Here is a 20660-nt window from a genome sequence, read left to right on the forward strand (position 1 = left end):
ATTTCTTCAGTGGCATCTACATCAGTCAGTTTAATAATGATACCGAGGTACTGTTGAACTGGATTAACACTACGGTTGGCAAAAAGCAACACAAACATCAGTAGAGACGTCACAATAAAAGCAGTTTTTAAGAATTTCTATTAAAAGTGTAAGGACTGAATAATCACACAAACTTAATCTAGAAAAACTCAATTTGTAACATATTCATGATTCTTGGAGCTATTATATACGTAAGCTGTAAGTAAAAGCAAAGTACAGTTCTATGCGTGGTCACAGTGTGGTCACATTACAAGTGATTAAAAATTTCTACTTATACCCTGTAACGTATCCTATTAATTATGTTCATATGCAACTATTGTGCTTTAATATTTAAATCCACTGCCAATGTGGGAAAGCTGCATGTATGATGATCATATAGCGTGAAAGTTGTGTGGGGTGGTGTTTGGCTCTAATAAGTGCCTGCTTTTAACAAGACTCAGGTTTATGTCTTATTTAATAATGGAAGTATCAATGTTAACACTGAACACAATCTTTAATCATATTTTAAGATTAAAGAAGATAAGAATAACGTGAAAAATAATTATGTACGAACATGCTTTCTATGTTGCTCATACTTGAATGCTCTGAGGGCAAAAAAATCCAGTTTTTTAGAGCTCAAGTTAGCGATTGTCCAATCCAACGACCAGTCATTAATGACTGAAATTCTACTTGTTCATGTTTAAAGAAGGCAACAACAGGTAGTTTTTAAATTGGCAGGTTTTAACTTTGGCCTGATATACTTTATAAAAAAAAAAAAAAAACCACAAGTGAGTGTCCTAAAACAAAACCCATGGTTCAAGATCAGATACAACTTAGTTTCATTATGCATTTGATATCGAATCAATCCGTCTGTTTGGACTGTAATAAGCATATCACCACATGGATTCTTTCTGCATGTGTAAATCCAGCAAATATCAGTCACATTCCTTTAATGGGAAAAAAAGCTCTAGGCAAAGTTTAAAATGTTGTATTTAAATAATGTACCCAGTCTTGCATGAAACTAGTTCTGTTACAGACTGAGGTTAAACACATACCATTATGTACTGCATGGTTTCAGATTATTCAAGGTCTTTAACCCTACAAGTTAAAGGCCAATGTGTTTTGAGGTGTAATGAAACACCAACCAGCTGTCCTTTTATGATGGTATATAGGAGATTAACTACTGTTTACTCAGTTTTTTAAAAACCTATCAACTCTGGATTTTAATGAAACTAGGAAATGTCAAAGCTGGGTATTTTGAGAGCTGCAATACTTAAATTCTTCTTTTCTAATTTCACTCCAAGTTACAGTTCTGATCAGACAAAGGATTCTTCAGCAAACAGAAGCTGGTCAAAATCAGGCTCAGCTGTGGGATCGCTGCATCTCTTCAGCCATTCCCTGTGACTCTCCATCAGCGCGAGCGCCACCTCCTGGCTGCTCTGGGGGTTACTCTGTGGATGCGAGGAGAAGTAGTCCTTCACTGCTTTGGTGGCATAGGGGGAGAGGCGGAAGCGGGCCTCCAATGTCTCTCCCTGTGAATCCGCCTCGGACACCTTTAGTCCTGGGTCGCTGGGCAGCCTCGCCCGGGTGAGGGTGGAGGCTCGGTCCACAACCTGCCGTCCAGGTTCTGACCCTCGGCGCTGATAGAGCCTGGCATTACACTCCTCCTCTACAGAGTGAGACATGTGTCGCTTGAACAGGGACAGAGAAGGCCCTCGCTGCTTGTAAAAGAAAGACGGCGATGGCTGCTTCAGCTCATTCAGTTCACTTTCTGCTGCATGCCTCCGGTTGGTGATGTCACCTGTAGTATTGGTGTGGCTGTTGCTGAGCTGCCTAACTGTTAGCGGGGAGTCTGAGGAATGGAACCAGGGTGATTTGGGGAACTGGAGGCTCCCCGTAGAGCGGTGGTGAGATGGGGGGCTGGATAAGTCCTTTACAAAATGTCGGGGCTCATGGCCAGGCTTCCCCCTCACATGGCCCCCTCCTCCTGCATCTTTTGTGGCTCTGCAGGATATTTTGGGCTTTTGTTGGGTTCCTCCTCCCCTTCCTTTCTCTGGGACGAATTTCCCAAGTGTGAGCAACTTATCAGTGGGTCCCCCCTGTTTGTAGACACATACGGCATGTTGACCATTTGAGAACAACATATGGGGGAGAATATAAGCTCAAAGATCCACTTAGTCAGCTCCATCTCATGGTGTTAAATGGAGCTTGGCCTGGGTAACTTTCTGTAAGATTAGCTCAAATGGTTATATTTTGGGGGAGCTCATACCCCCATCCTGGTTCAAGTATGATCAGGGAGCCGCCTGACCATGGTGTTGACTGGGTCATGATTGATGACCTGACTTCTTTTCCATCATTGCCTTGGCCAGCTTTGATCTGGTCTTCACTACTCCAGTCTTCCTCACTGGGTGGTCCTTGATTTGGGCTGCCAGTGGAGATCTTAAGGTGTTGACTCCTTGTGACCAAAATTCTTGCTCTATGTTCTGAAAGCTTAGTCCAATCCCACTGGGATGCTCCTGATGGACCTGTTGTTTTAAGCCAGGTTTGGACCTTAATCACCCATTGTTTATAGCTGTTGGCTCAGAGTACCCTTGGGTGTACTGCACCTCTTCACAGACTATATGGTGTGCTTACCACTGATCTTGTGTTGTGAGTGGTGGTTGCAGTTGAATGTGAGGTGTTAATGTGTATGGGTGGGATCTCCCTACGCTGCAGTCTTTATCCTTCTAACACATCACAGGCAGGGGTCCAGGAATGGCAGTTTACCTGTTCTTGTGCACTACTAGTTGGATTATCTAGTCAACGTTTAAGTCTTTCTAACCAAAGTTTTGTTTTAGCCTCTGCCTAATGACCATAACTGCTGCCTCAGTGGGGATGCTAGTAAACAGTCCACTGACATTTGGGATACCAGCCTCTGTGAGGGGACCACTTGCAAGTCCTTAATCTTCTTGACATGAGCTCCACTCTTCTTATAATGATGTCTGTGCATGCCACCAAGGGCCCAGAGACACTGGCAAGACATTTAGCTGACTGGTAGCGATGCACCTTCTGGCAGTCCATAAAACTTAAGCACGTCTTCTGCTGTCAGGTACAGCTTTGTGTCAAAGGAGATACTTCTTTCTCTTTCCACTCTTTTAGGATGGCTACTACCTTACCTATTGCATCCAACTTAAGTGTAATATGGGTGTTGTTACTCAGAAGCATTTGACCATTAGTTTTCATTCACAATATTCATTACACCCATAACCTGCTCTCTGTCCGCGAGCAGGATGGTGAAGTGTCCTTTCAAAGTTTCATTAGGGCTTCCTGTTCTTCTGGCAAAAAGAGCTTAACAAGGACAACTTCAACATCTTGCTAGTGGTAAGGGGGAAAGATAATGGTTGTAAATGTGTTGGATAACTGTGTTGATGAAATCAAAGCATAAATGCTTCCAAATGATACCAACACCTGTTAAACGTAAGTCAGGCCAACAATGGAATACAAATTCAAGCTTGTATCTATCTTAAAAAGAGTGGAAGGAGAAAGCAATTATCTCTTATAACCTCTGAAAGAAAAGTACCTGAAAACAGAAAACATGCCAAAGTTTTATGGGCTACCACAAAACAGAAATGCCAATTAGACTTATGGTCTCCAGCATTGGTAACATTAATTGTCAGTCAGCTAAGTTCCTTGCCAATGTCATTTGGCCCTTGGTGGGATGCACTGAGCACCATTATTAAAAAAAGTGGGGATTTCATCCAGAACATCAAAGGGAAGTGTCCCCTTGCTTAGACTGGTATTTTCAGTGGTCAATAGACGGCAGCTAACATGAGACCCTGGCTTGAAAGACAACCAGGCACAACTACGGGCTCACCCATCTCCCCCACTGTAGCTAACCTGTACGTGGAATATTTTGACTGCGTAGAAAACAATCCCCACAATATCGGTATGAGACATTCACTAAACTGCACTGTTCCGACAGCGACCCACAGATCAGGATAACTAGTGAGCAGGAAGAGGGCATTAAGCGGCTGTTTGTAGATACCTGCGTTCACATGAAGTGTGATGGGAGGATAAAGAGCCCACAGTTTAACGGAAATCAACCCGAGATCAATTTAAACTGTAACCACCACTTTTAGAGAAGGAGCTGCAGCATGGCAGGGGGGCACTCTGAGCCAACAGGAACCAGAAGAGGCACCCCAGTGGGATTCCTTTGTGTGGCTGGGCTTTCAGAACATCTACCTAGATTTTTTAAGTTACAGGGAGTCAGCTCTTAACACATCAGCCGAAAACCATCACAGCATCCACTTGGAGGTGGTCAAAGAACGAGTCAAACTTTCAGAGACCATTCTCAAATCCAACACAGAGGATACTGTCACACACTTTAAGGTCAGCTCCATTTACTGATTGAAGACCATGAGACACAGTTGAAAACGCTGAATCATTAGTAAATTCACCATAAAGTCCATTTCATCAATTAATCTGTCACTTAATCATTTAGTCTATTAAATGGTGAAAAGTGCCCATGACTTTACCAGAGCCTAAGACGGTGTCTCCATTTTGTCTTTTTGGCCAACCAACTGTCCATATATAAAGATATTACATTTACGTTAGATTCAGGGATGTTTGGCATTTTCCTTGATTAATAAGTCAAAGAATAACCAGTTATTACACTCGAAATCTGTGCAATAACATTTTTACAGCTATATTTGATGTAAATAGTATATATTCTCCAATCTTAATAAGATGAAGTTAGTACTTTACTTACCCCAGTCTTGTCCTCCTCCTCTTTCTCTAAGTGGTCTTGTTGGGTTAGTGACAGTCTTCGGTCTTTCCTCAGCCAAGAGTTTGGGTGGAGGCCCCTGCAGCCTTTTAAAGTCCCCCAGTTGAGTGGTTCTTTGGATGGGGAGCCTTGTGGACTTGTCCTCAAGTCTGGAGATCCACTGGCGGTCAGAGCACAGCTCGTGGTGAATGGTGTAGATGGGACAGAGGTGGAAAGTGATCCGGAAGTACTGCTTGAGGGCAGGTGTGTCTTGGTTGGGTCAAGCCCCCGTCTGGTCGCCCAAGTGTGGTCACTGCTTAGGGAGTCAAGGGAGTCCAGGGAGGAGCGTGTTGCTGCAGGGGAAGTGGGGTTGGAGGAGAGGCTGGAGGAGCTTTCTCCCAGAGCTGCTGATGTCCTACCAGGCATTTTTAACCTGGACTCGCCTCCTCTGCTCCTGGGCTGACCTCTGGAGTGTGTGTGAGCAAGTGTGTGGCTGCTAAGCTTCTTGGAAAGCTCTTCTTCACCCTCCTCATCCTCACCAGTGAGACCATCAGTGCTTCCTGAAACACATGGCCGAAACTTGGCCACGTATGCTATGGCCGGCTCCGAGCGCCGCCTCTGTCTATGCTGCCCCTCCAGGGACAGGGAGTCCAGGGTGGAGGAGGTGTCCATGGTTGGTGCATCCTGGCTGGGGAGGTCTGGGTCCTGTCTCCAGCCTCTGGTTCTCCCCAGTGGGTTTAACTTCTGACCATGCAGACTTTTGGTTTGGGTTTGGTGTATATCTGGGTCTGTGTCTTGGTCGAAGTCGCTAAATGTGAGGATGGAGTCCAGACTGCCCCGAAGTGGTTTGGATTGAATGTGACTTCTGCTGCTGAAAGCGGGTGACTCACCACTGCTGTTGTCTAACTCGTTCTCCAGACTGTCATAGGATGAGTCAGTCAGAGGATACATCCAGGAGTCTAACGGTCCAGAGAAAGGACACAAGGTTGATGCAGAAGAGAAAAATGACAAAGGAGACAGATATAGGAAGACAGTGGGAAACAGCTTTCATAGCCCAGGACCTAGAAAGCAAGATCAGTAAATACTGTGTGATGAATTTTCTGCCAATTTTCTGGGAAATGTAATCGTAAACTTCGAAACCAGGACATAAAAATTATGCCAAACAGATATTCTTTTCTAATTTTTTAGATCGAAATGCCATCTTTCCCTACCTGTTTAAAAAATTAAAATATTTTTAGTACTGTAACTTCCTTAAGTGGTTTCCTCCCATTTTTACAAATCATGCACTTTACATCAAACACTATTGATTTGTAAACAATGCTACTATGTTATATTTGAATGTCTTTCATTCTTATCCATACTTTGAGAAAACTGATTAGAACGCATTATAACCCAGCATTACAGTTCAATGATTTTATAACAATGGTTACAAAGGTCATTAAATAACAGTGTCCATAAAGAGGATTCAAAATAAATGCAGGTTGTGCAGGACATTTTGATTACATGAAGGTTTGATCCATCCGTAGTTAAAGACGTGTGTAGACGCTGACAAACCTACTTTCACTGTTTCTGTACCTGATCCTGTCTGTTCAGTGTTGAGTCTTTGCGGCGGCCCTCCAAACAGAGAGGTGGGATCCTCTCCTAGAATCTGCTGACAGTGTTCAATCATAAACTTCACCAGCTCACAAACCTGCAGCAGACGAGAAGAAGATCAGAGAAAGACTGATGAAATATATCAACAGTGTAACTATTCTTTTAGCATTTCTAAGTGTGTGTAAGTTTTCATGGCTGGTTGGAAGCACTTTATATCTAATTCCTAATTTCAACATTCACAGGGCATCATTCCTGAGCAGCTACTTGTGTTACAATGCTTCATACTTTGTGCAACAAACTACTTTTACAGGACAACATGTCCAGAGTTTGACTTTTTGAGATGTGGATGGGAACAGAGCAAACTCTGCTAAAATTAGACCTTTGACCCTTTCTATAAAGCTGATTGAAGACATTCCTATGAGAAAAGCTTGATGTGGTTTAGAGGTGATACAATGCACTGATTAACAGGAATTAACAAATAAAGATCTTATCCCAAAAATAACATTCAGTTGACAGGTTAGGGAGCTCAGCGTTTGTGTGAATAACACACACCTGTATACTGACAGTTTTTTTGTGGCTTCCGATATGAACTAGAGGATGACATGGTTCTTCTCAAAGGCTCTCATTTTCTGAGAATTCAATTACAAAGTATGGAGTAGAGGAGGTTGCCCTGATCTCAGGCCAGCAGAGGTGGCAGGTTCAGGAGGTGAAGTGGGCATTTACTTCACTATTGTTTCTCGGGAGCAGTTTTGTGTGGCCTGCAGACAAAGCTAACAAACTTCCCTTTGTTTCTGAGCCGCGGGATGGCTGAGACAGGTTTATTTAACTGTGTTGCAACGTAATGATCACGACTGTCAAAGTCAGTCAAGCAGGAGCAGCCAACTCTATCTATGTCTGGGTCAAATTCCGGAGTGGATTAGTCATATTCCACCTAAAACACTGGTTCCACTTTAGGGCTTTAAGGTGGCTCTAACAGTTTTGCAGTTTCCTCATTGGAAAAACGTATCAAAATGTCCTTTACAATTCTCAAACCACTCTCGCATTTGTTTGCTCTCCATCTGTAACTCAGTATGGTGTAGTTCACCACATCTTGGTGAGATAAGGAGCTCCGGGCACAACGTCGTACCTTCTTAGTTCCTTCTCCCTCCACCTCAGGGCTACAAGGCGCTCCGGGAGGCCAAAGCATGCTGGGAGCAATGCACACTGATAAGTTGAAACTCGTCATTTGGTTCTCGTGGGCGTTTCCCTGGATACCGCGCAGTACGGCCAACAGGTAGCGCAGCAGCAGGGTGTTTTCTTTGGGCAACCGACAAATCATCCTGCCGAAAGTGAAAATGAAAAAGCTTCTGGTAAACATGTCATGTTCCTACATGGACACCCTCCAGTAGTTAAAATAACATAAGACAGAGTAACAGTACAGAGCATGTGTGTGTTACCTCTGTATTTCCTGCACCTGTTCTTCCTCCTCCTCTTCCTCCAGAACATCCATCCATTCTTCATGCAGCTCACAACACAGCAAGCTGCCTGGGATGCTGCGCAAGAAATCCTGCCGACACGCACACCGCAGCAAATCAGGACTGTGTTTTCTCTAAGATGATCCCTGTTTGAAAATTGATCATTCAGAATAAAAACTATCCTGCCAGTCGTGGTTGATTTCTCCACTTTGTGCCTGAAACCACCAGCCTGGTGTAAGTATAAGTGAGTGTAATGGATGTTCACTTGCATTGACTGAGACCATGTAACAAATGAGTAATCTCTTCTCTGTATAAAGACGTGACATCGTTTAAACACTCATGCACAAGAGCTCTGTGTGTTATCCCCCCAGATAATAAGAGGTTATAATCCAGATTACATTAACAATCCAGGCTCCTCTGATGTGAACAGCTTGTCCTGCAACGTAGCTGCATAGTTCCACTGAGGCTGAGTAGGATGGAAGCAGATTAATTTTGTGCTTACAGATGTGGTAACAAAGGTGATGATGCATATACACTAACACAACACACAAGCAAGAATAGTTCTCAAGTTAAACAAGTATGACTAAAATCTTACACAGTGTTGTTCATGTGTATTTAAACACGTCATATTAAGTAATATTTTAAATAGGGGGGATTATTTTTCCAGTTTTGATGTTTCACAAATATGCACATCTACACACACATCCTCATACCTTAAAGACACCAGCTATGATAAAGACGTGGTCGCGTGTCAGAGGAAGTCGAATCTCCCCGGCATCCAGAGAGTCCCGCAGCTCCCGGACCGCCCGGGCCCCCGCCGGCCGACGAAAGATCCCCCGTGTCCATGAACCCTCGTGGTACAGAAACGCCAACATGTCCTGGTGAAGGAGCAGAGAGAACGTGAGGGATAGTGTTCCGACCTGTTTCCTTAGCACTAGAACGCACAGAGAGAGAAAGAAGGCGGCTTCTGATGTAGCCAACGACACAACTGTTGTCAGACAGACCGAGGTCTTTACAAAAGAAAGACTCCGAAACGCTGTGTAGTCGCTTTCACACAAAAATAGGCGGCTTAGCACAGTCACCACCACATCAGTGTACGCACTCACCATGACCGCCTTTGGCAGAGCCTCCTCTACGCAAACAGAGCTGAGTGGCTGGCCGAAGAGGCAGCCGCGGGACGCGCCAGCGAGGGACAGCTCATTCAGGTGAGAGGAGGAGCCTCGCCAGAAGGCCCAGGTGATGAGGGAACGCCTCCTTTTAAAGGGCTTCTGAGACAAGTCTGGAAAGACAAACACGGTATCCCAGAATGTGTGAGAATAAACGCTCAATCTTCTCTTTCTAAAAAAAAAAAAGAATCTTTTAAAGATAATAACAACACTTTTATTTACACAAAACAGAGGAAAGCTTGATGCACAGTTTTATACCGTTAGAATGTACGAATTGACGCGGTGGATGGTCTCACCTGCAGACACGTGCTGTTGCAGCGTTCCGATGGGCCGTGGCTTCAAGATGAAGTGGCACTGCTTGTACACCTGCAGCTGCTCCGCCTGCCTGGCCTTCTCTCTGTCCCCAGGCGTTGCAGCAGCGTCCCTGCCTCCCTGAGACACGGTGTGTCTCGCATGACTCATCTGGATACTGAAGGGAAACTCATGACCTGAGACAAAGAAGGGGGAGACGGTATCGATCCCCGGAGGCTCGACAGAGTGTCTATATAAAAACAACCCCACCGCCGTCGCATCATCGATCCGAGTACTCTGACCCCTCGCTGCCAGGAGCTAGACCACGCAAAACAGATCACACTCTTTTCTGGAAGTGAATGGTACTAGTGTTTCTAAAAAAAAAACATCTCACCCCTGTGCTCTGAGCTTTAGGCCCAGCAGACATTGTGACGCGGGAGGGGGGGGGTAAGTGTGCTGAGGTGAAGAAACAGACTCAGCTTTTCCAGGAAACAAAATCTGACACATGAGCAATAACTTGAGGACTACAACGCGATGTGATGATATATTGACCTCACGCACTGACCTATTAGAGGATAGGGGGCGTTGTCCCTCTTGGAGATGACCCACAACTGGAAGTCTTTCACATTTCCCTGAGCAAAACAGAGACAAAGACAGTCGGGAACACAAGACACAGAACACTCCAAGGCCTCCGAGGACAAGACGCCTTAAAGAACACATCGGGCAGAGCAGAGAGAAACGTTTTAGGCCGCCGAGATGTGACAATGACTAGTATTCACTTTCAGTTTTCACATGCTGTCTGTTTACATCACATGGAACTTGTGCAACTAAGCTGACACAAGACTACAAGGCTTCTGTGAAAACATCTTGCACTAAGAAATCTGAAACTACACAAACACCTAAAGGCTTAAACGACTAACACAAGTTATGAATAACACTGATATTTAACAGCTTCCAAGAAACATTTTTTTTTTGCACACATTTTTTTTGTCAGTCTACATTTTCCAGCTACAGATAACATCAATTAGTCTGTTGGCTACTTTAAAAAAAAAAGTTTTTCCGCCGGACAGTGTTATTCTGCTCTTTAAGGTTACAAGTAGTGATTACTTCAATTATGGATTAACCTTTTTTTTTTTTTGCTGATCTATAATGTTTCCAAAAAAACAGCGACGAGAGCCAAGGGCTTGTTTTCAAACTGTTTGTTTTGTCCAACCTTCATCATATTTAAACTATGATGTAAAGAATGTAGGGGAGCAACTAATGATTCTTTTTCATTATCATTTATTCTGCCCGTTATTTTTTTGATTAATCTAGTAACTGTTCAGTCCATAAAATCTCAGAATATTGTGAAAAATGCCCATCACAGTCCAAGGTGCACCTTGGGATGTCATGTTTTGTCTGACCAACAGTACAAACCCTAAAGATATTCAGGTTACAATGATATAAAACATAGAAAAGGAACAAATTCTCACACTATAAAAGATGGAAACAGAATGTTTTGGCATTTTAGTGTCAGAAATTTCATAATCAATTTTCAAAAGCGATTAATTTTCTATCAGTCAAATAATGGATTCATTGACTAATTGTATCAGCTCTATAGATATATTTATATACATTCTTTTGAAAAAAAAAAAAAAAACTCCTTTTCCTTCATTATTCTTTTTTACTCACTATGACGCTGAACTGCTGCAGAGCCAGGCGGATCACCTCATTGGTCGAATCCGAGTTGCTGACGGGGAGCGTCTTGGTCTATTGAGGGGAGCAGGGGGGAGACAACGCACAAAGGAGATATTCGAATACAGGATCAACGGGACATCAGACACTGTAACGTCGCCTCACAGGCTGCTCAAGTGGGCAGAAAGGGGTTTGTATATAAAATCTCCATAATGGTAAAATGACAGACACACACACACACACACACACAAAAAAGGCGTAGGCAACTCAAACTTACAACAGCAAAAGTATTGATTCCCTTCCCGTACACTCTCAGAGGAATAGTTTTAGGTTCCTCCTTCTCTTTCTCTTCTTTTATCCGACTGCAGAGAAAGCAAAGAGGAAACACCAAGGGGTCAGATTTTCCTGTCTGTCTCTCTCACACACACAGATACACACACAGACACACACACACACACACACACACACACACACAAGTGCAACAAAATGTGCATACTTCATGCTGATGTGTGAGGGCAGAGTTTACCTTTTGAGAAGGGAGAGCCATCTCTCTTTCTGCTCTGCTGAGCTGAGGGGAACATGAAGTAGCAAGGTCAAAAGGTATCGCACGTCATGCAGGACACTTTTCCTGACAATCAGTCGGATTTTAAACCGGGCAGGTGTTTACACCTCACCCTGTCTGTTTTCTGTGTGCTTGGTTTTTAAGGTCGAGTTTACAGCCTCACCAACATATTTACTATTGAAACATAAACACATTTTACAGCCTCTGACGTAAGGCGGCGTGGACAGGAACGTTTACAGAAACCTGATGTTTGGGTTTGACTTTTAACTTGGAATCCCACTAAAATGTGTCATCTGAATGAGCCCAGGTTAAGACCTTCTGAACACTGTGGTATCAGACCAAATCACTAAAATGGCATTATACTCATCAGAAAGGCTGGATATGTTTTGCGTGAACATGCACAGGTATTAATCTGTGTTTATACACTCAGCACATTCCACAAGTGTGTGAATGTTTCTGCATCTTTGCAGATTTATAGCAACATGAATCATGACAACTCTGGACTGGTCTAAAGTATTAACGTGTGTGTGTGTGTGTGTGTGTGTGTGTGTCACCTAAACGTAGCGACACAATTGCAGGTGGGCCAGCCCATGACGAAGCTCCTCTCCGGGCTGGTGCTTCCCTCACACACTTCGTCCATGCAGCCCGCCGTCCACATCTCGCACACACGCACCTGGGCCTTCTGCTTGAAGTGGTTGGCTGACCTGGGAACGCAGACAGAGACATGTGGACCAGTGCGAACGCCCACCCACACACACACACGCTCTAATTTTAACCTTAGACCTAGTTATTAACCTAATTAAGCAGTGAGGGAAACGAGGAGCAGCCAAACTGTTCTTAAACAGTTCCACAAAATACAACACACACACTTGTGCTCACTTGGCTTTGGCGATAACCAGGATGTCATTGAACAGGAAGAGGTTTCTGTCTTGAGTCTGCATCCCCGTCTTCAGCTGAGCATGTCCGTGGAGAAGAAACGACCTGTCGGAGCCGGTGAGGAAGGACTGGACCAGTGGGCAGGTCTCTGGACACACAGGAATCAGGAAGCTCTCTCTGAAATACCAACACAGGGGCCACATCAGGGAGCAAAAGCACCAACATATTCCATTTCTTTTTAAGTTAAAGTACAAAGATCAAACAGATCTTTCCTAACATCCATGATGTGTAAGTCCAGCAGATCAAAAACAGTCTTAAAGATTCAATGTGCAACTTGTTTAGGCATTTTCAAATTAACTGACACGCCTTGGTAACACGAGACCACAGGGAATCTCTCTCTCCGACCACAGTTCCCATAAACCCTTTTACTTCTTGTTACAAAAAGATTCATTTTCTTGCAGCCAAAGTGTTTTCTCTTTGGGTTTTACTGAGAAGTTTGAGATGATTTTCCCATCAAGTTTTCACTTTAGAACAGAAGTGGAAAAAAAGCCCCAAAAGATATGGTGATTAATGAAAGTATGTTGGTCTGATGTGCCATGTGCCTGATGGTGAAAGAGTCAAAATATGTCAAATCTAGGAACTGAGGGGTTGATAATAATCTGATATTCACTGTGCAGAATTTCAGTTTAGAATGAGTCATTATGTTTTTGTTTTTCACTAGATGGTACGACATGGTGTCTTAACTTCGGGTTGATCTGTGTGTTCAGCAAACGTCAACAGAAAAGCTTTACACCAACCTAACTTTAAACAAGATACACAGCATTTTAAAGGACGAACTCACTTCAAGTACCAGATGTTTGAGTTGAGCCACAGGGATACAGTATTGCAACGCAAGATCAAAAGCACAAGATTTAAGCAGTCCTGTGTTTCTGCCACTATCAAAACCTTTAATAGCCACAGCAATCTGTAAGACAGCCACCGGCGCTTTTTGTAAATGTCTAATTTTGTCTCAAGTTTTACTGTCATACTGTGTTTTTTAACTTCAGGGAGGATGGGCAGTTAGGGAGAAACTAGCAGTTGGAGGGGGGAACATACAGGATTCAGTGTCTCAGTGACACACACCCTCCCGCTTTCCAACTTCTACCAGTCCTCTTCCAAATCCCTATACTGTAATTTAGACTTGTCTCAAAATCAAAACGCTCCGATAAGACCTGTGCTGCTGCTTTTACTGTCTCAAAGGACGTCGGAACTCTTCTTGTGTAACACAGCAACCTGCTTCTGCATCAGCGTGACTTACTGGTAATGCTAATCGGCAGCTAACTCGTTGGTCCAAGCCTTTCTATCGCGCAAGGATTTGTTGTTGAGGTTTCCAGTGTTAGTTTATCTGAAGGCATGTTTGGTGGTGAAGTCCCAGTGTAAATAGGAAGACTTAGTCATCCTCTGCTCCTGTTGGGTGGCCAGGGCCTCATTTATTAGATTATTCACTTCAGATCTCCGTCTCTCTCCCTCCCTGGCATCTTTCATTACCAAATACTAAATATCTTCCCAATACTGACATATATGTACATTGAGTTTGCATGATCCACATTTGACTTGTGTTCTGGATTCAACAGAGACTGATGGGACATCAAAGTCAGTCATGTACTCTTCATTATGTAAACTGTGTTATGTACTTATAAGTCGTCGGTGATTAAGTCGAGAGTTGAGTGCAGTATGAGGTCAGGGAACCTGCAGGTTTTCATAGAGTCAAATCCAAAGTCACAAGCAAAATAGTACTTGCCCCTTTAAGCTGATGCTTTTCTCAGGCAAAATCTGAATAGGAATCTTACGGACCTGTGTGTTTCATATGCTAAAACACTGAAAAGTAGCTAACAAGGTGTAAAGAAGTCCTTTTCTGCATCCTGACTGAGCACAGCTAGTTATGGTCTGAGAAAGAAAACAAAAGTTGGAGACAAATTATTAGAGAAGTGATTTCACGTCACTGGCATATTGCTTTAGCTGTCTTCTCTGCCGTAGTAGCCATATCCTCACTTGGGGGGAGAGTGTTATGTCATAAAACACTCTCGGTCCTTGAGAGCAGGGGTTGTGGCTGATGAGTGTTGTTCAGTCGGGTGTGCCCCACCTCTGTAGGAGCTTTTTAATGAGGTTATTTTCTTCTTCACTTTCCCAGTGCATATGTTCAAAGACAGAGACTATTAATAGCCACCTGATCCACTGATTAGTCTGGTTACAGAAGGATTATCCATCCGAATGGATTCAACGCCCCACTCAGTTGTGCCTGAGGCATGTGAGTGAGAGTGTGGCTTTAGGGGTTTGTCAGTGTGGCCTGACCTCAGTGACCTCAGTGGAAGAGAACTGCACGAGGTCGGACTGTTTCTGAGGATGTTTTAACTCCTCTACTCACCCTGTTGAGTTGTGTTGTGACACTGAACATCTACTCACACCTGCTGGTAAACTTACGACATAAAGACAACGGATATGGCTTCAGGAAAATGCGACTTCCTGTTCCAAGAACCTTGCATTTAATAAGATTATTGTCACTTTCATAGTCAAAGCCAGAATCCTCCCAGATTTAAGACTTTTCGAGGGTTCACTCCTTACTGTCTGCATAATGATCATGTACAGAACTTGTCCCTAGGGTTGCTGTTATGTTTACTCCTCCTGCTCTGTCTATATAAAGGCCAGTGTGAATACAAACCAAGCCAGAACAAAAACTAGTACCTGGAGAGAGTCTTGGACCTGGTGAGAGCCTTGGTGATGACCAGCGACGGGGCAGACTGACGCCGATAACTCTGAGACTTCATGCGCTAAGAAAGACAAAACAAAGTTGATCCAAATCAAAATACATTCTGACCACTGCATTATTAACATATAGCATTAATGTACTGTATACTGTATGAAAAAGTCACCTAAACACACTTTACACATCATCTCTTCGTGGGAAAGAATTTTTACATATTTCTTAGGACCGATATTCATGCTACAGGATAAATCATCAGAACCTTTTCTGAAAATCACACTTTTTTTTTTTTTTTTTTGATCATTATTTAGCTCTACATCACTTTAACATTTTTAGTCAGTTGAAGCTACTTTACCGTAGAAGTTCACTCACTTTACGCAACAAAATAAAGAGAGCCAGAGGGACAAAGTTCTGTGGGAGGAACAATTGTGAGGTAGTCTGCCATCAAAAAAGACCAAGTATCTATTTGAGAAGTGTCTACAAAATGTTAAGTGTTGCAAACTAGAACCTTTTTCCTCTCTCATCTTTCCCATTAGTCTAATAACACATGAAACAGTCGTAAAAAAATAATCTTGAAGACACCATTTACTTCTATCTACTAATTCAAAAATGTCACGCTTGACCTCACTACTCTGCAAAGCTAAAAAAATCTCAAATCCCACCAGTAATTTACTCCATGTTTACATCATGTTTACACACTACTCATTTGTTACATAATCATGCCAATGTCCAGGAGATTCGTCACAGCACTGGGACCGACTGTGGCCTCCAAAACGATAAGAAGGGCAGATTGAAACAGGAGAATTTAACCACGGAGGAATGTCGGAGCATGAAGAGTAGCTAGGGTGACAACACTTTACAGTCTCTACCACCTGCAGTACTCAGCAACCTCTATCTGTCTCTGCCATGACACACCTGACCTCTCTCACGCTTCAGCTACTCAGTAAAAGTGACAACACTGGTTTTTTCGCATATTTGTAGTGCGACAGTGCTCACATATTCATCAATACATAATGTTTTTTCAATCCAAAATCATAAACAAGTCACTACAGTTGAAAAACGCTGTAAGACTAGACAAAATGTGTCACTTCAACATCGATTTAATCCACTGCTCTCACTGTTCTGCACCCAACCACCTGCTGCTTGCAGACATATTCAGATCCTATTCTTCTTTGCTGGATCCTATTATCCTAGTTTCCCCACGAGGATAATTAAAGTTTCATTTAATCTAATTGTAGAGGGATTTGTGAGTGTGAAGCAGCGTGACAAACAACTATTACATAAGCACAGTTCTTTCATTGTTTGTCAGATTCTCTCGGTCACCTAATAGTTTTGTGCTCAGTGTGGTTTTTCTTGGTCTAAGTTCTAAGATGTTCTTGTAGAGAGAAGGACATGGTTTTAGTTTCATGATTGAACTCTTAATGAGGAGGAAGATTCAATTCTCTGGATCTTTATCATCCAGACTGTAGCCTAATGTGAACAATCCTGAGTACAGTAAACTGTCTATCTATCTTACTGCAGCTGTCTACCTTGAAATGTTATAATTAATGGCAGTTTGCAGGTACCACTGTAACCATGGTGACTCCAGGACATGCCAGAGTTCAGTTCAATCATTTTGGTAAAAACAGACTCAGTCTGACTCTGTTCTACTTGAAAGAAATTAACTGCTTCAAGCAGGATGACCCAATGTAAAATTGCAGAGTGTTTTTATCAATTTAAAGATTTCATATGGTTTGCCACCTTATCTAGTGCCATTAATTTACAGAAGTGTGTTAAAACCATGTTGATGATTCTTATAGAAAAATTGCTTTCACAATAATAAAACCAAGAGTTTACAGCCATGCTAGCAGCTCGTTGAGGCTGTAGTGAAGCACAGCAGTGCTTTTAGCTTAATGCTAACATCAGCATGCTAAGCAGGTATAATGTTTACAATTTTCACGATCTGAGTTTAGCTTGTTAGCATTTTAACATTTGCTATTTAGCACTAAATACAAAGTGGGAACCTTCTGACGGACCGCTACAACGTGCAAGGCGAGGGTCACATGCGCGAAGGACACTGCGGAAGGCGTCAGTAGGCTACTTTTCAGTAGCCTTGCTAGCTAGTCTACTTGAAGCAAGCAAATAGTGAAGACGCACGTAACAAAACTGTTGTTGAAAAAACTGTAAAATTAGTCAATTACAGGAGTGCAGTGAAGCTGTTAATTAACCCACCACCTGGATTTAGTTTTGACAAAGGTTCATTTAAAAGGATCCCTTCAAAGATTTTCATTGACTTAGTTGTATTATCCCAGAATTTTCCTTAAATGATTGGGTCTGTCACCCCAGCTAAAGACTTTCATCAACTCCAATTTAATAATGAAGGGGTTACACCTCAATTCCACTGTAACTATCCAACAAAAAATGAAATGTTTAGTAATCGATTCAAACGGAAATGTGTCAATTGTACAGTTCATTCAGTTAAAAAAAGCACTGTCAAACCAAAAGTCAGTGTGGTCTGTGAAATAACATTGTAACAGCTCACAAAGCCACCAGTGGTCAGTCAGCAGTAAACATGCTAGCAGAGTAGCTTGCAAGCGGTAGAGCTAGCTCGGTCACGTGACGCTCGCCTTGCAGGCTGTAGGAAACCATCTCTTGTTTCCCATACAAAGTACAGCTTAGGCCTCTGGGAACGTCATTAGTTTTGCACTAGATAAACCTCAGGGGATCACCAAAGTCAGTAGGAGTAATCCTCTGGGAAACATGAATGTCTGTACAACATTTCATGTTAATCCATCCAGTAGTTGCTGAGATATTAGAGTCTGCACCAAAGTGGTGGACCGACCTACCACCACCATCACAGCAACGATTTGTCTGCAGGCTTTTAAACACTTTCAGTCAAAACAAATTTAAATCTCCACAGAGAGAAAAGATCAATCGCCTTCCATCCAAAAACCACCGTGCACAGCCGCACATTTTTGAAATTTCACAATGTAATATCATTGATTTAGCTGGGTCACACAGAGGTGAAACATTCCTCCAGCCACAACATTACAATGTAACCTTTCAGTCCTAAAAATACACTAACATAAGCTAAAATGCAGATATGGGTTTTCTGCCAGGAAAAACATCTATTGATCAACACCAAATCAGCTTTAATATTATGGACTGTGTCACAAACACAAAGCAGTTCAAGAGGAAAGTCATTCATTTAGACTGTTTCCCATATTAAAATAACATTTATATATAGTTGGCTCTTTAGCTTGTAAAATGTTACATATTTAGATCATTTGAAACTACAACTTTGCACTGAAATCCATGTGTTTGCAGAAAACAAACCTCAACTAACTCAAGTTTAGAGGAAAATCTATCTTTAAAAATACATTTCAATGGGAAAACAGTATTGAAAAGAAAGACAAGGCTAACACAGGCCATGTTGAATTCAGCACTGACACTATCTGATTCTCACGAGCGTGAAAAAGATTTCTGGGCTGTTTCATTAACTCTCAGGGGACTTGGGTTCATTTCAGGTGGAAATGCACATTCCCAGCAATCACTGTTTTTACACATACAGAACTTGTCACAGTGCCAGCAGGGACACTCAGAACGCACAGATGAGATGTTGGAGCAAATGTGGAATCAATCATTAATGAAAACAAGGACACAGTAGAAACTATAGCCTCTGCACTGTGAAGCAGGACATTACCATGATTTCTTACAGCCATTAAAGAGCAGAGTTAATAACTGATAAACAATTTATCAAGTAATAAAATACTCACAGAAAGCTACTATGCGCGTTAACATATTATTATTATTCTAAAAAACTTGCTGACACTTTTCAGCTGAATGTCTTCCTCAGACTAAGCTGGCGTGCAATCGCGTCATGTCAGTCACATAACAGCCAAGTTAACTACAGATGTACAAGACACCATGCCCAATGGAAGGTATGACATCCTACATTGGCAAAGGGCAGCTGAGGTACAGTAAGGTTGGGGCTAAAAGTTATTTTCATTACTGATTAATCTGCTGACTGTTTTCAAGAATAATCGAATAGATACAACAAATCCATATAAAAATACAAGGCCCAAAAACATTCAATTTACAGCAATACAAAAGAGAGAAAAGCTGCAAACCCTCACATTTGATGAGATGGAACCAGAGAAATTTGGGCATTTTTTCTTGAAAATTTATTGGTGATTAATTTTTGAAATGGTCTCAGCTACGTCACAGTGCAGAAACCTATAAAACCAAAAACCCTATCACTGACCCATAGTTCAGATTTTGATGCATGATCATACATACAAAGGATTAATTTAGAAATATGATAATCAAATAGTAAACTACATCTGCCTGTTTTTACTAAACATGCATCTGTATTTTTTCAGAACTTAATATTGAATTAGTTTCCATTAAGTGGTGATTAATCAGGGGCTACGAAAGTTGTATTAGAGTCAAAGCATTTAGGCCAATATATTATAAAACCTAATTACAGCGGATACAAGGCTGGTACTTTTGTTGTAACACACGTCATGTAAAGTTTAATAATTCTAATAATGCAGTTGTTAACACTTAATTTTAAACCCCTTATTTAGAATTTATAAGCAGCATATAAACACTTCTTTAATGGTTTATAACTATAATGATGCAAGCAAATAGCCTTACATTTGTCTAAGTTTATTATAACTGGTGTATGTGCAGTTAATGAATGCTTGATAACACATTATAGCAAAATATATCATTTATCATTATATGGGATTACACAAATGAACAAAGCCTTACAGTGTGTTATAAAGCATTATATTAACTATGTAATGGAGAAATATCGTTATACAGGAGTGCAATTATGTTATATTACCAAGCATTCATTATTTGTTTATACACCGGTATAAAGCAGATGCTTTAAGAGGAGTTATGCATTAATAACACTGAAAAGCTCCATATACCTGCTTACAACTCCACTGTGATGTGTTAGAAACCATTTTACTGACTGGTTTATAAATGCCAGTTGGCTGCCACAGATGCCAATAAGACATAACACGTGTTGGTGATGGAGTAAACTGAATTACTGGCAATTAATCACCAATAACTGGTGCGTTATTGGTGCGACAGGAACTTTATTCCGGTGACACGCGTTCTGTTTTTTCGGTGTTTTAGTGGCGCTCAGAGCGTTCAAGGGGCCATTAATATGTAGTTAGTCTACAAATCACTTAACGATTTGTTAACGGTGTTTTTATTCGCTCATTATGTCCAAACTAAACTTAGAGACAGAAACATCCCTTACACAAACTGCGTGGTCTGGAGACAAACTGGTACAAGTTAACAAAACCTGAAATAAACGAAGAAATCGTCTCCATCAGCGCCTTTTCCCTTGCAGTTGCAAGCAGACGTGTCCATTACATAAAACCGGGGACAAAGCTGGTTATTTTTAAAAACATACCCGTTTGTTTTCCTGTTGTCCACCGCCTCGGCTCAGGCTGTCCTGTTGCTGTTGTGGAGACATCTTGTCCATCCGGCTCACTGTCCAGCTGTCCTCAGGTGATGCAGGGGAGACAGGAATCCCGCTGATAAA

The 20660-nt window shown here is 42.1% G+C and overlaps 1 protein-coding gene across 1 annotated transcript; it reads right to left on the reverse strand.

Annotated features, from left to right (window-relative positions):
• Positions 1 to 333: 333 nt before the first annotated feature.
• Positions 334 to 20622, reverse strand: LOC120798125 (rho GTPase-activating protein 20-like). The gene is made up of 16 exons (XM_040142180.1): positions 20529 to 20622; positions 15097 to 15182; positions 12379 to 12552; positions 12054 to 12203; positions 11464 to 11505; positions 11215 to 11299; positions 10935 to 11012; positions 9829 to 9895; positions 9269 to 9460; positions 8913 to 9085; positions 8520 to 8684; positions 7789 to 7898; positions 7479 to 7671; positions 6335 to 6449; positions 4766 to 5718; positions 334 to 2117 (listed from the first exon to the last, which is right to left on the reverse strand). The coding sequence occupies exons 1-16, from the start codon at positions 20598 to 20600 to the stop codon at positions 1335 to 1337; spliced, it is 3438 nt and encodes a 1145-aa protein (XP_039998114.1). The 5' UTR covers positions 20601 to 20622; the 3' UTR covers positions 334 to 1334.
• Between the last annotated feature and the right edge of the window lie 38 nt (positions 20623 to 20660).

This window comes from Xiphias gladius, chromosome 13, assembly GCF_016859285.1.
Source record: "Xiphias gladius isolate SHS-SW01 ecotype Sanya breed wild chromosome 13, ASM1685928v1, whole genome shotgun sequence".
Classification (NCBI taxonomy): Eukaryota; Metazoa; Chordata; class Actinopteri; order Istiophoriformes; family Xiphiidae; genus Xiphias; species Xiphias gladius.

Excerpts from the sequence above, each read along its gene's own strand:
- LOC120798125 (XM_040142180.1), bottom strand. The coding sequence starts at position 20,600 with ATGGACAAGATGTCTCCACAACAGCAACAGGACAGCCTGAGCCGAGGC. Across the intron at positions 9,086-9,268 it reads GCAACAGCACGTGTCTGCAG|ACTTGTCTCAGAAGCCCTTT; the intron begins GTGAGACCATCC and ends TTGTCTTTCCAG. Across the intron at positions 7,672-7,788 it reads CAGGTGCAGGAAATACAGAG|GATGATTTGTCGGTTGCCCA; the intron begins GTAACACACACA and ends CACTTTCGGCAG.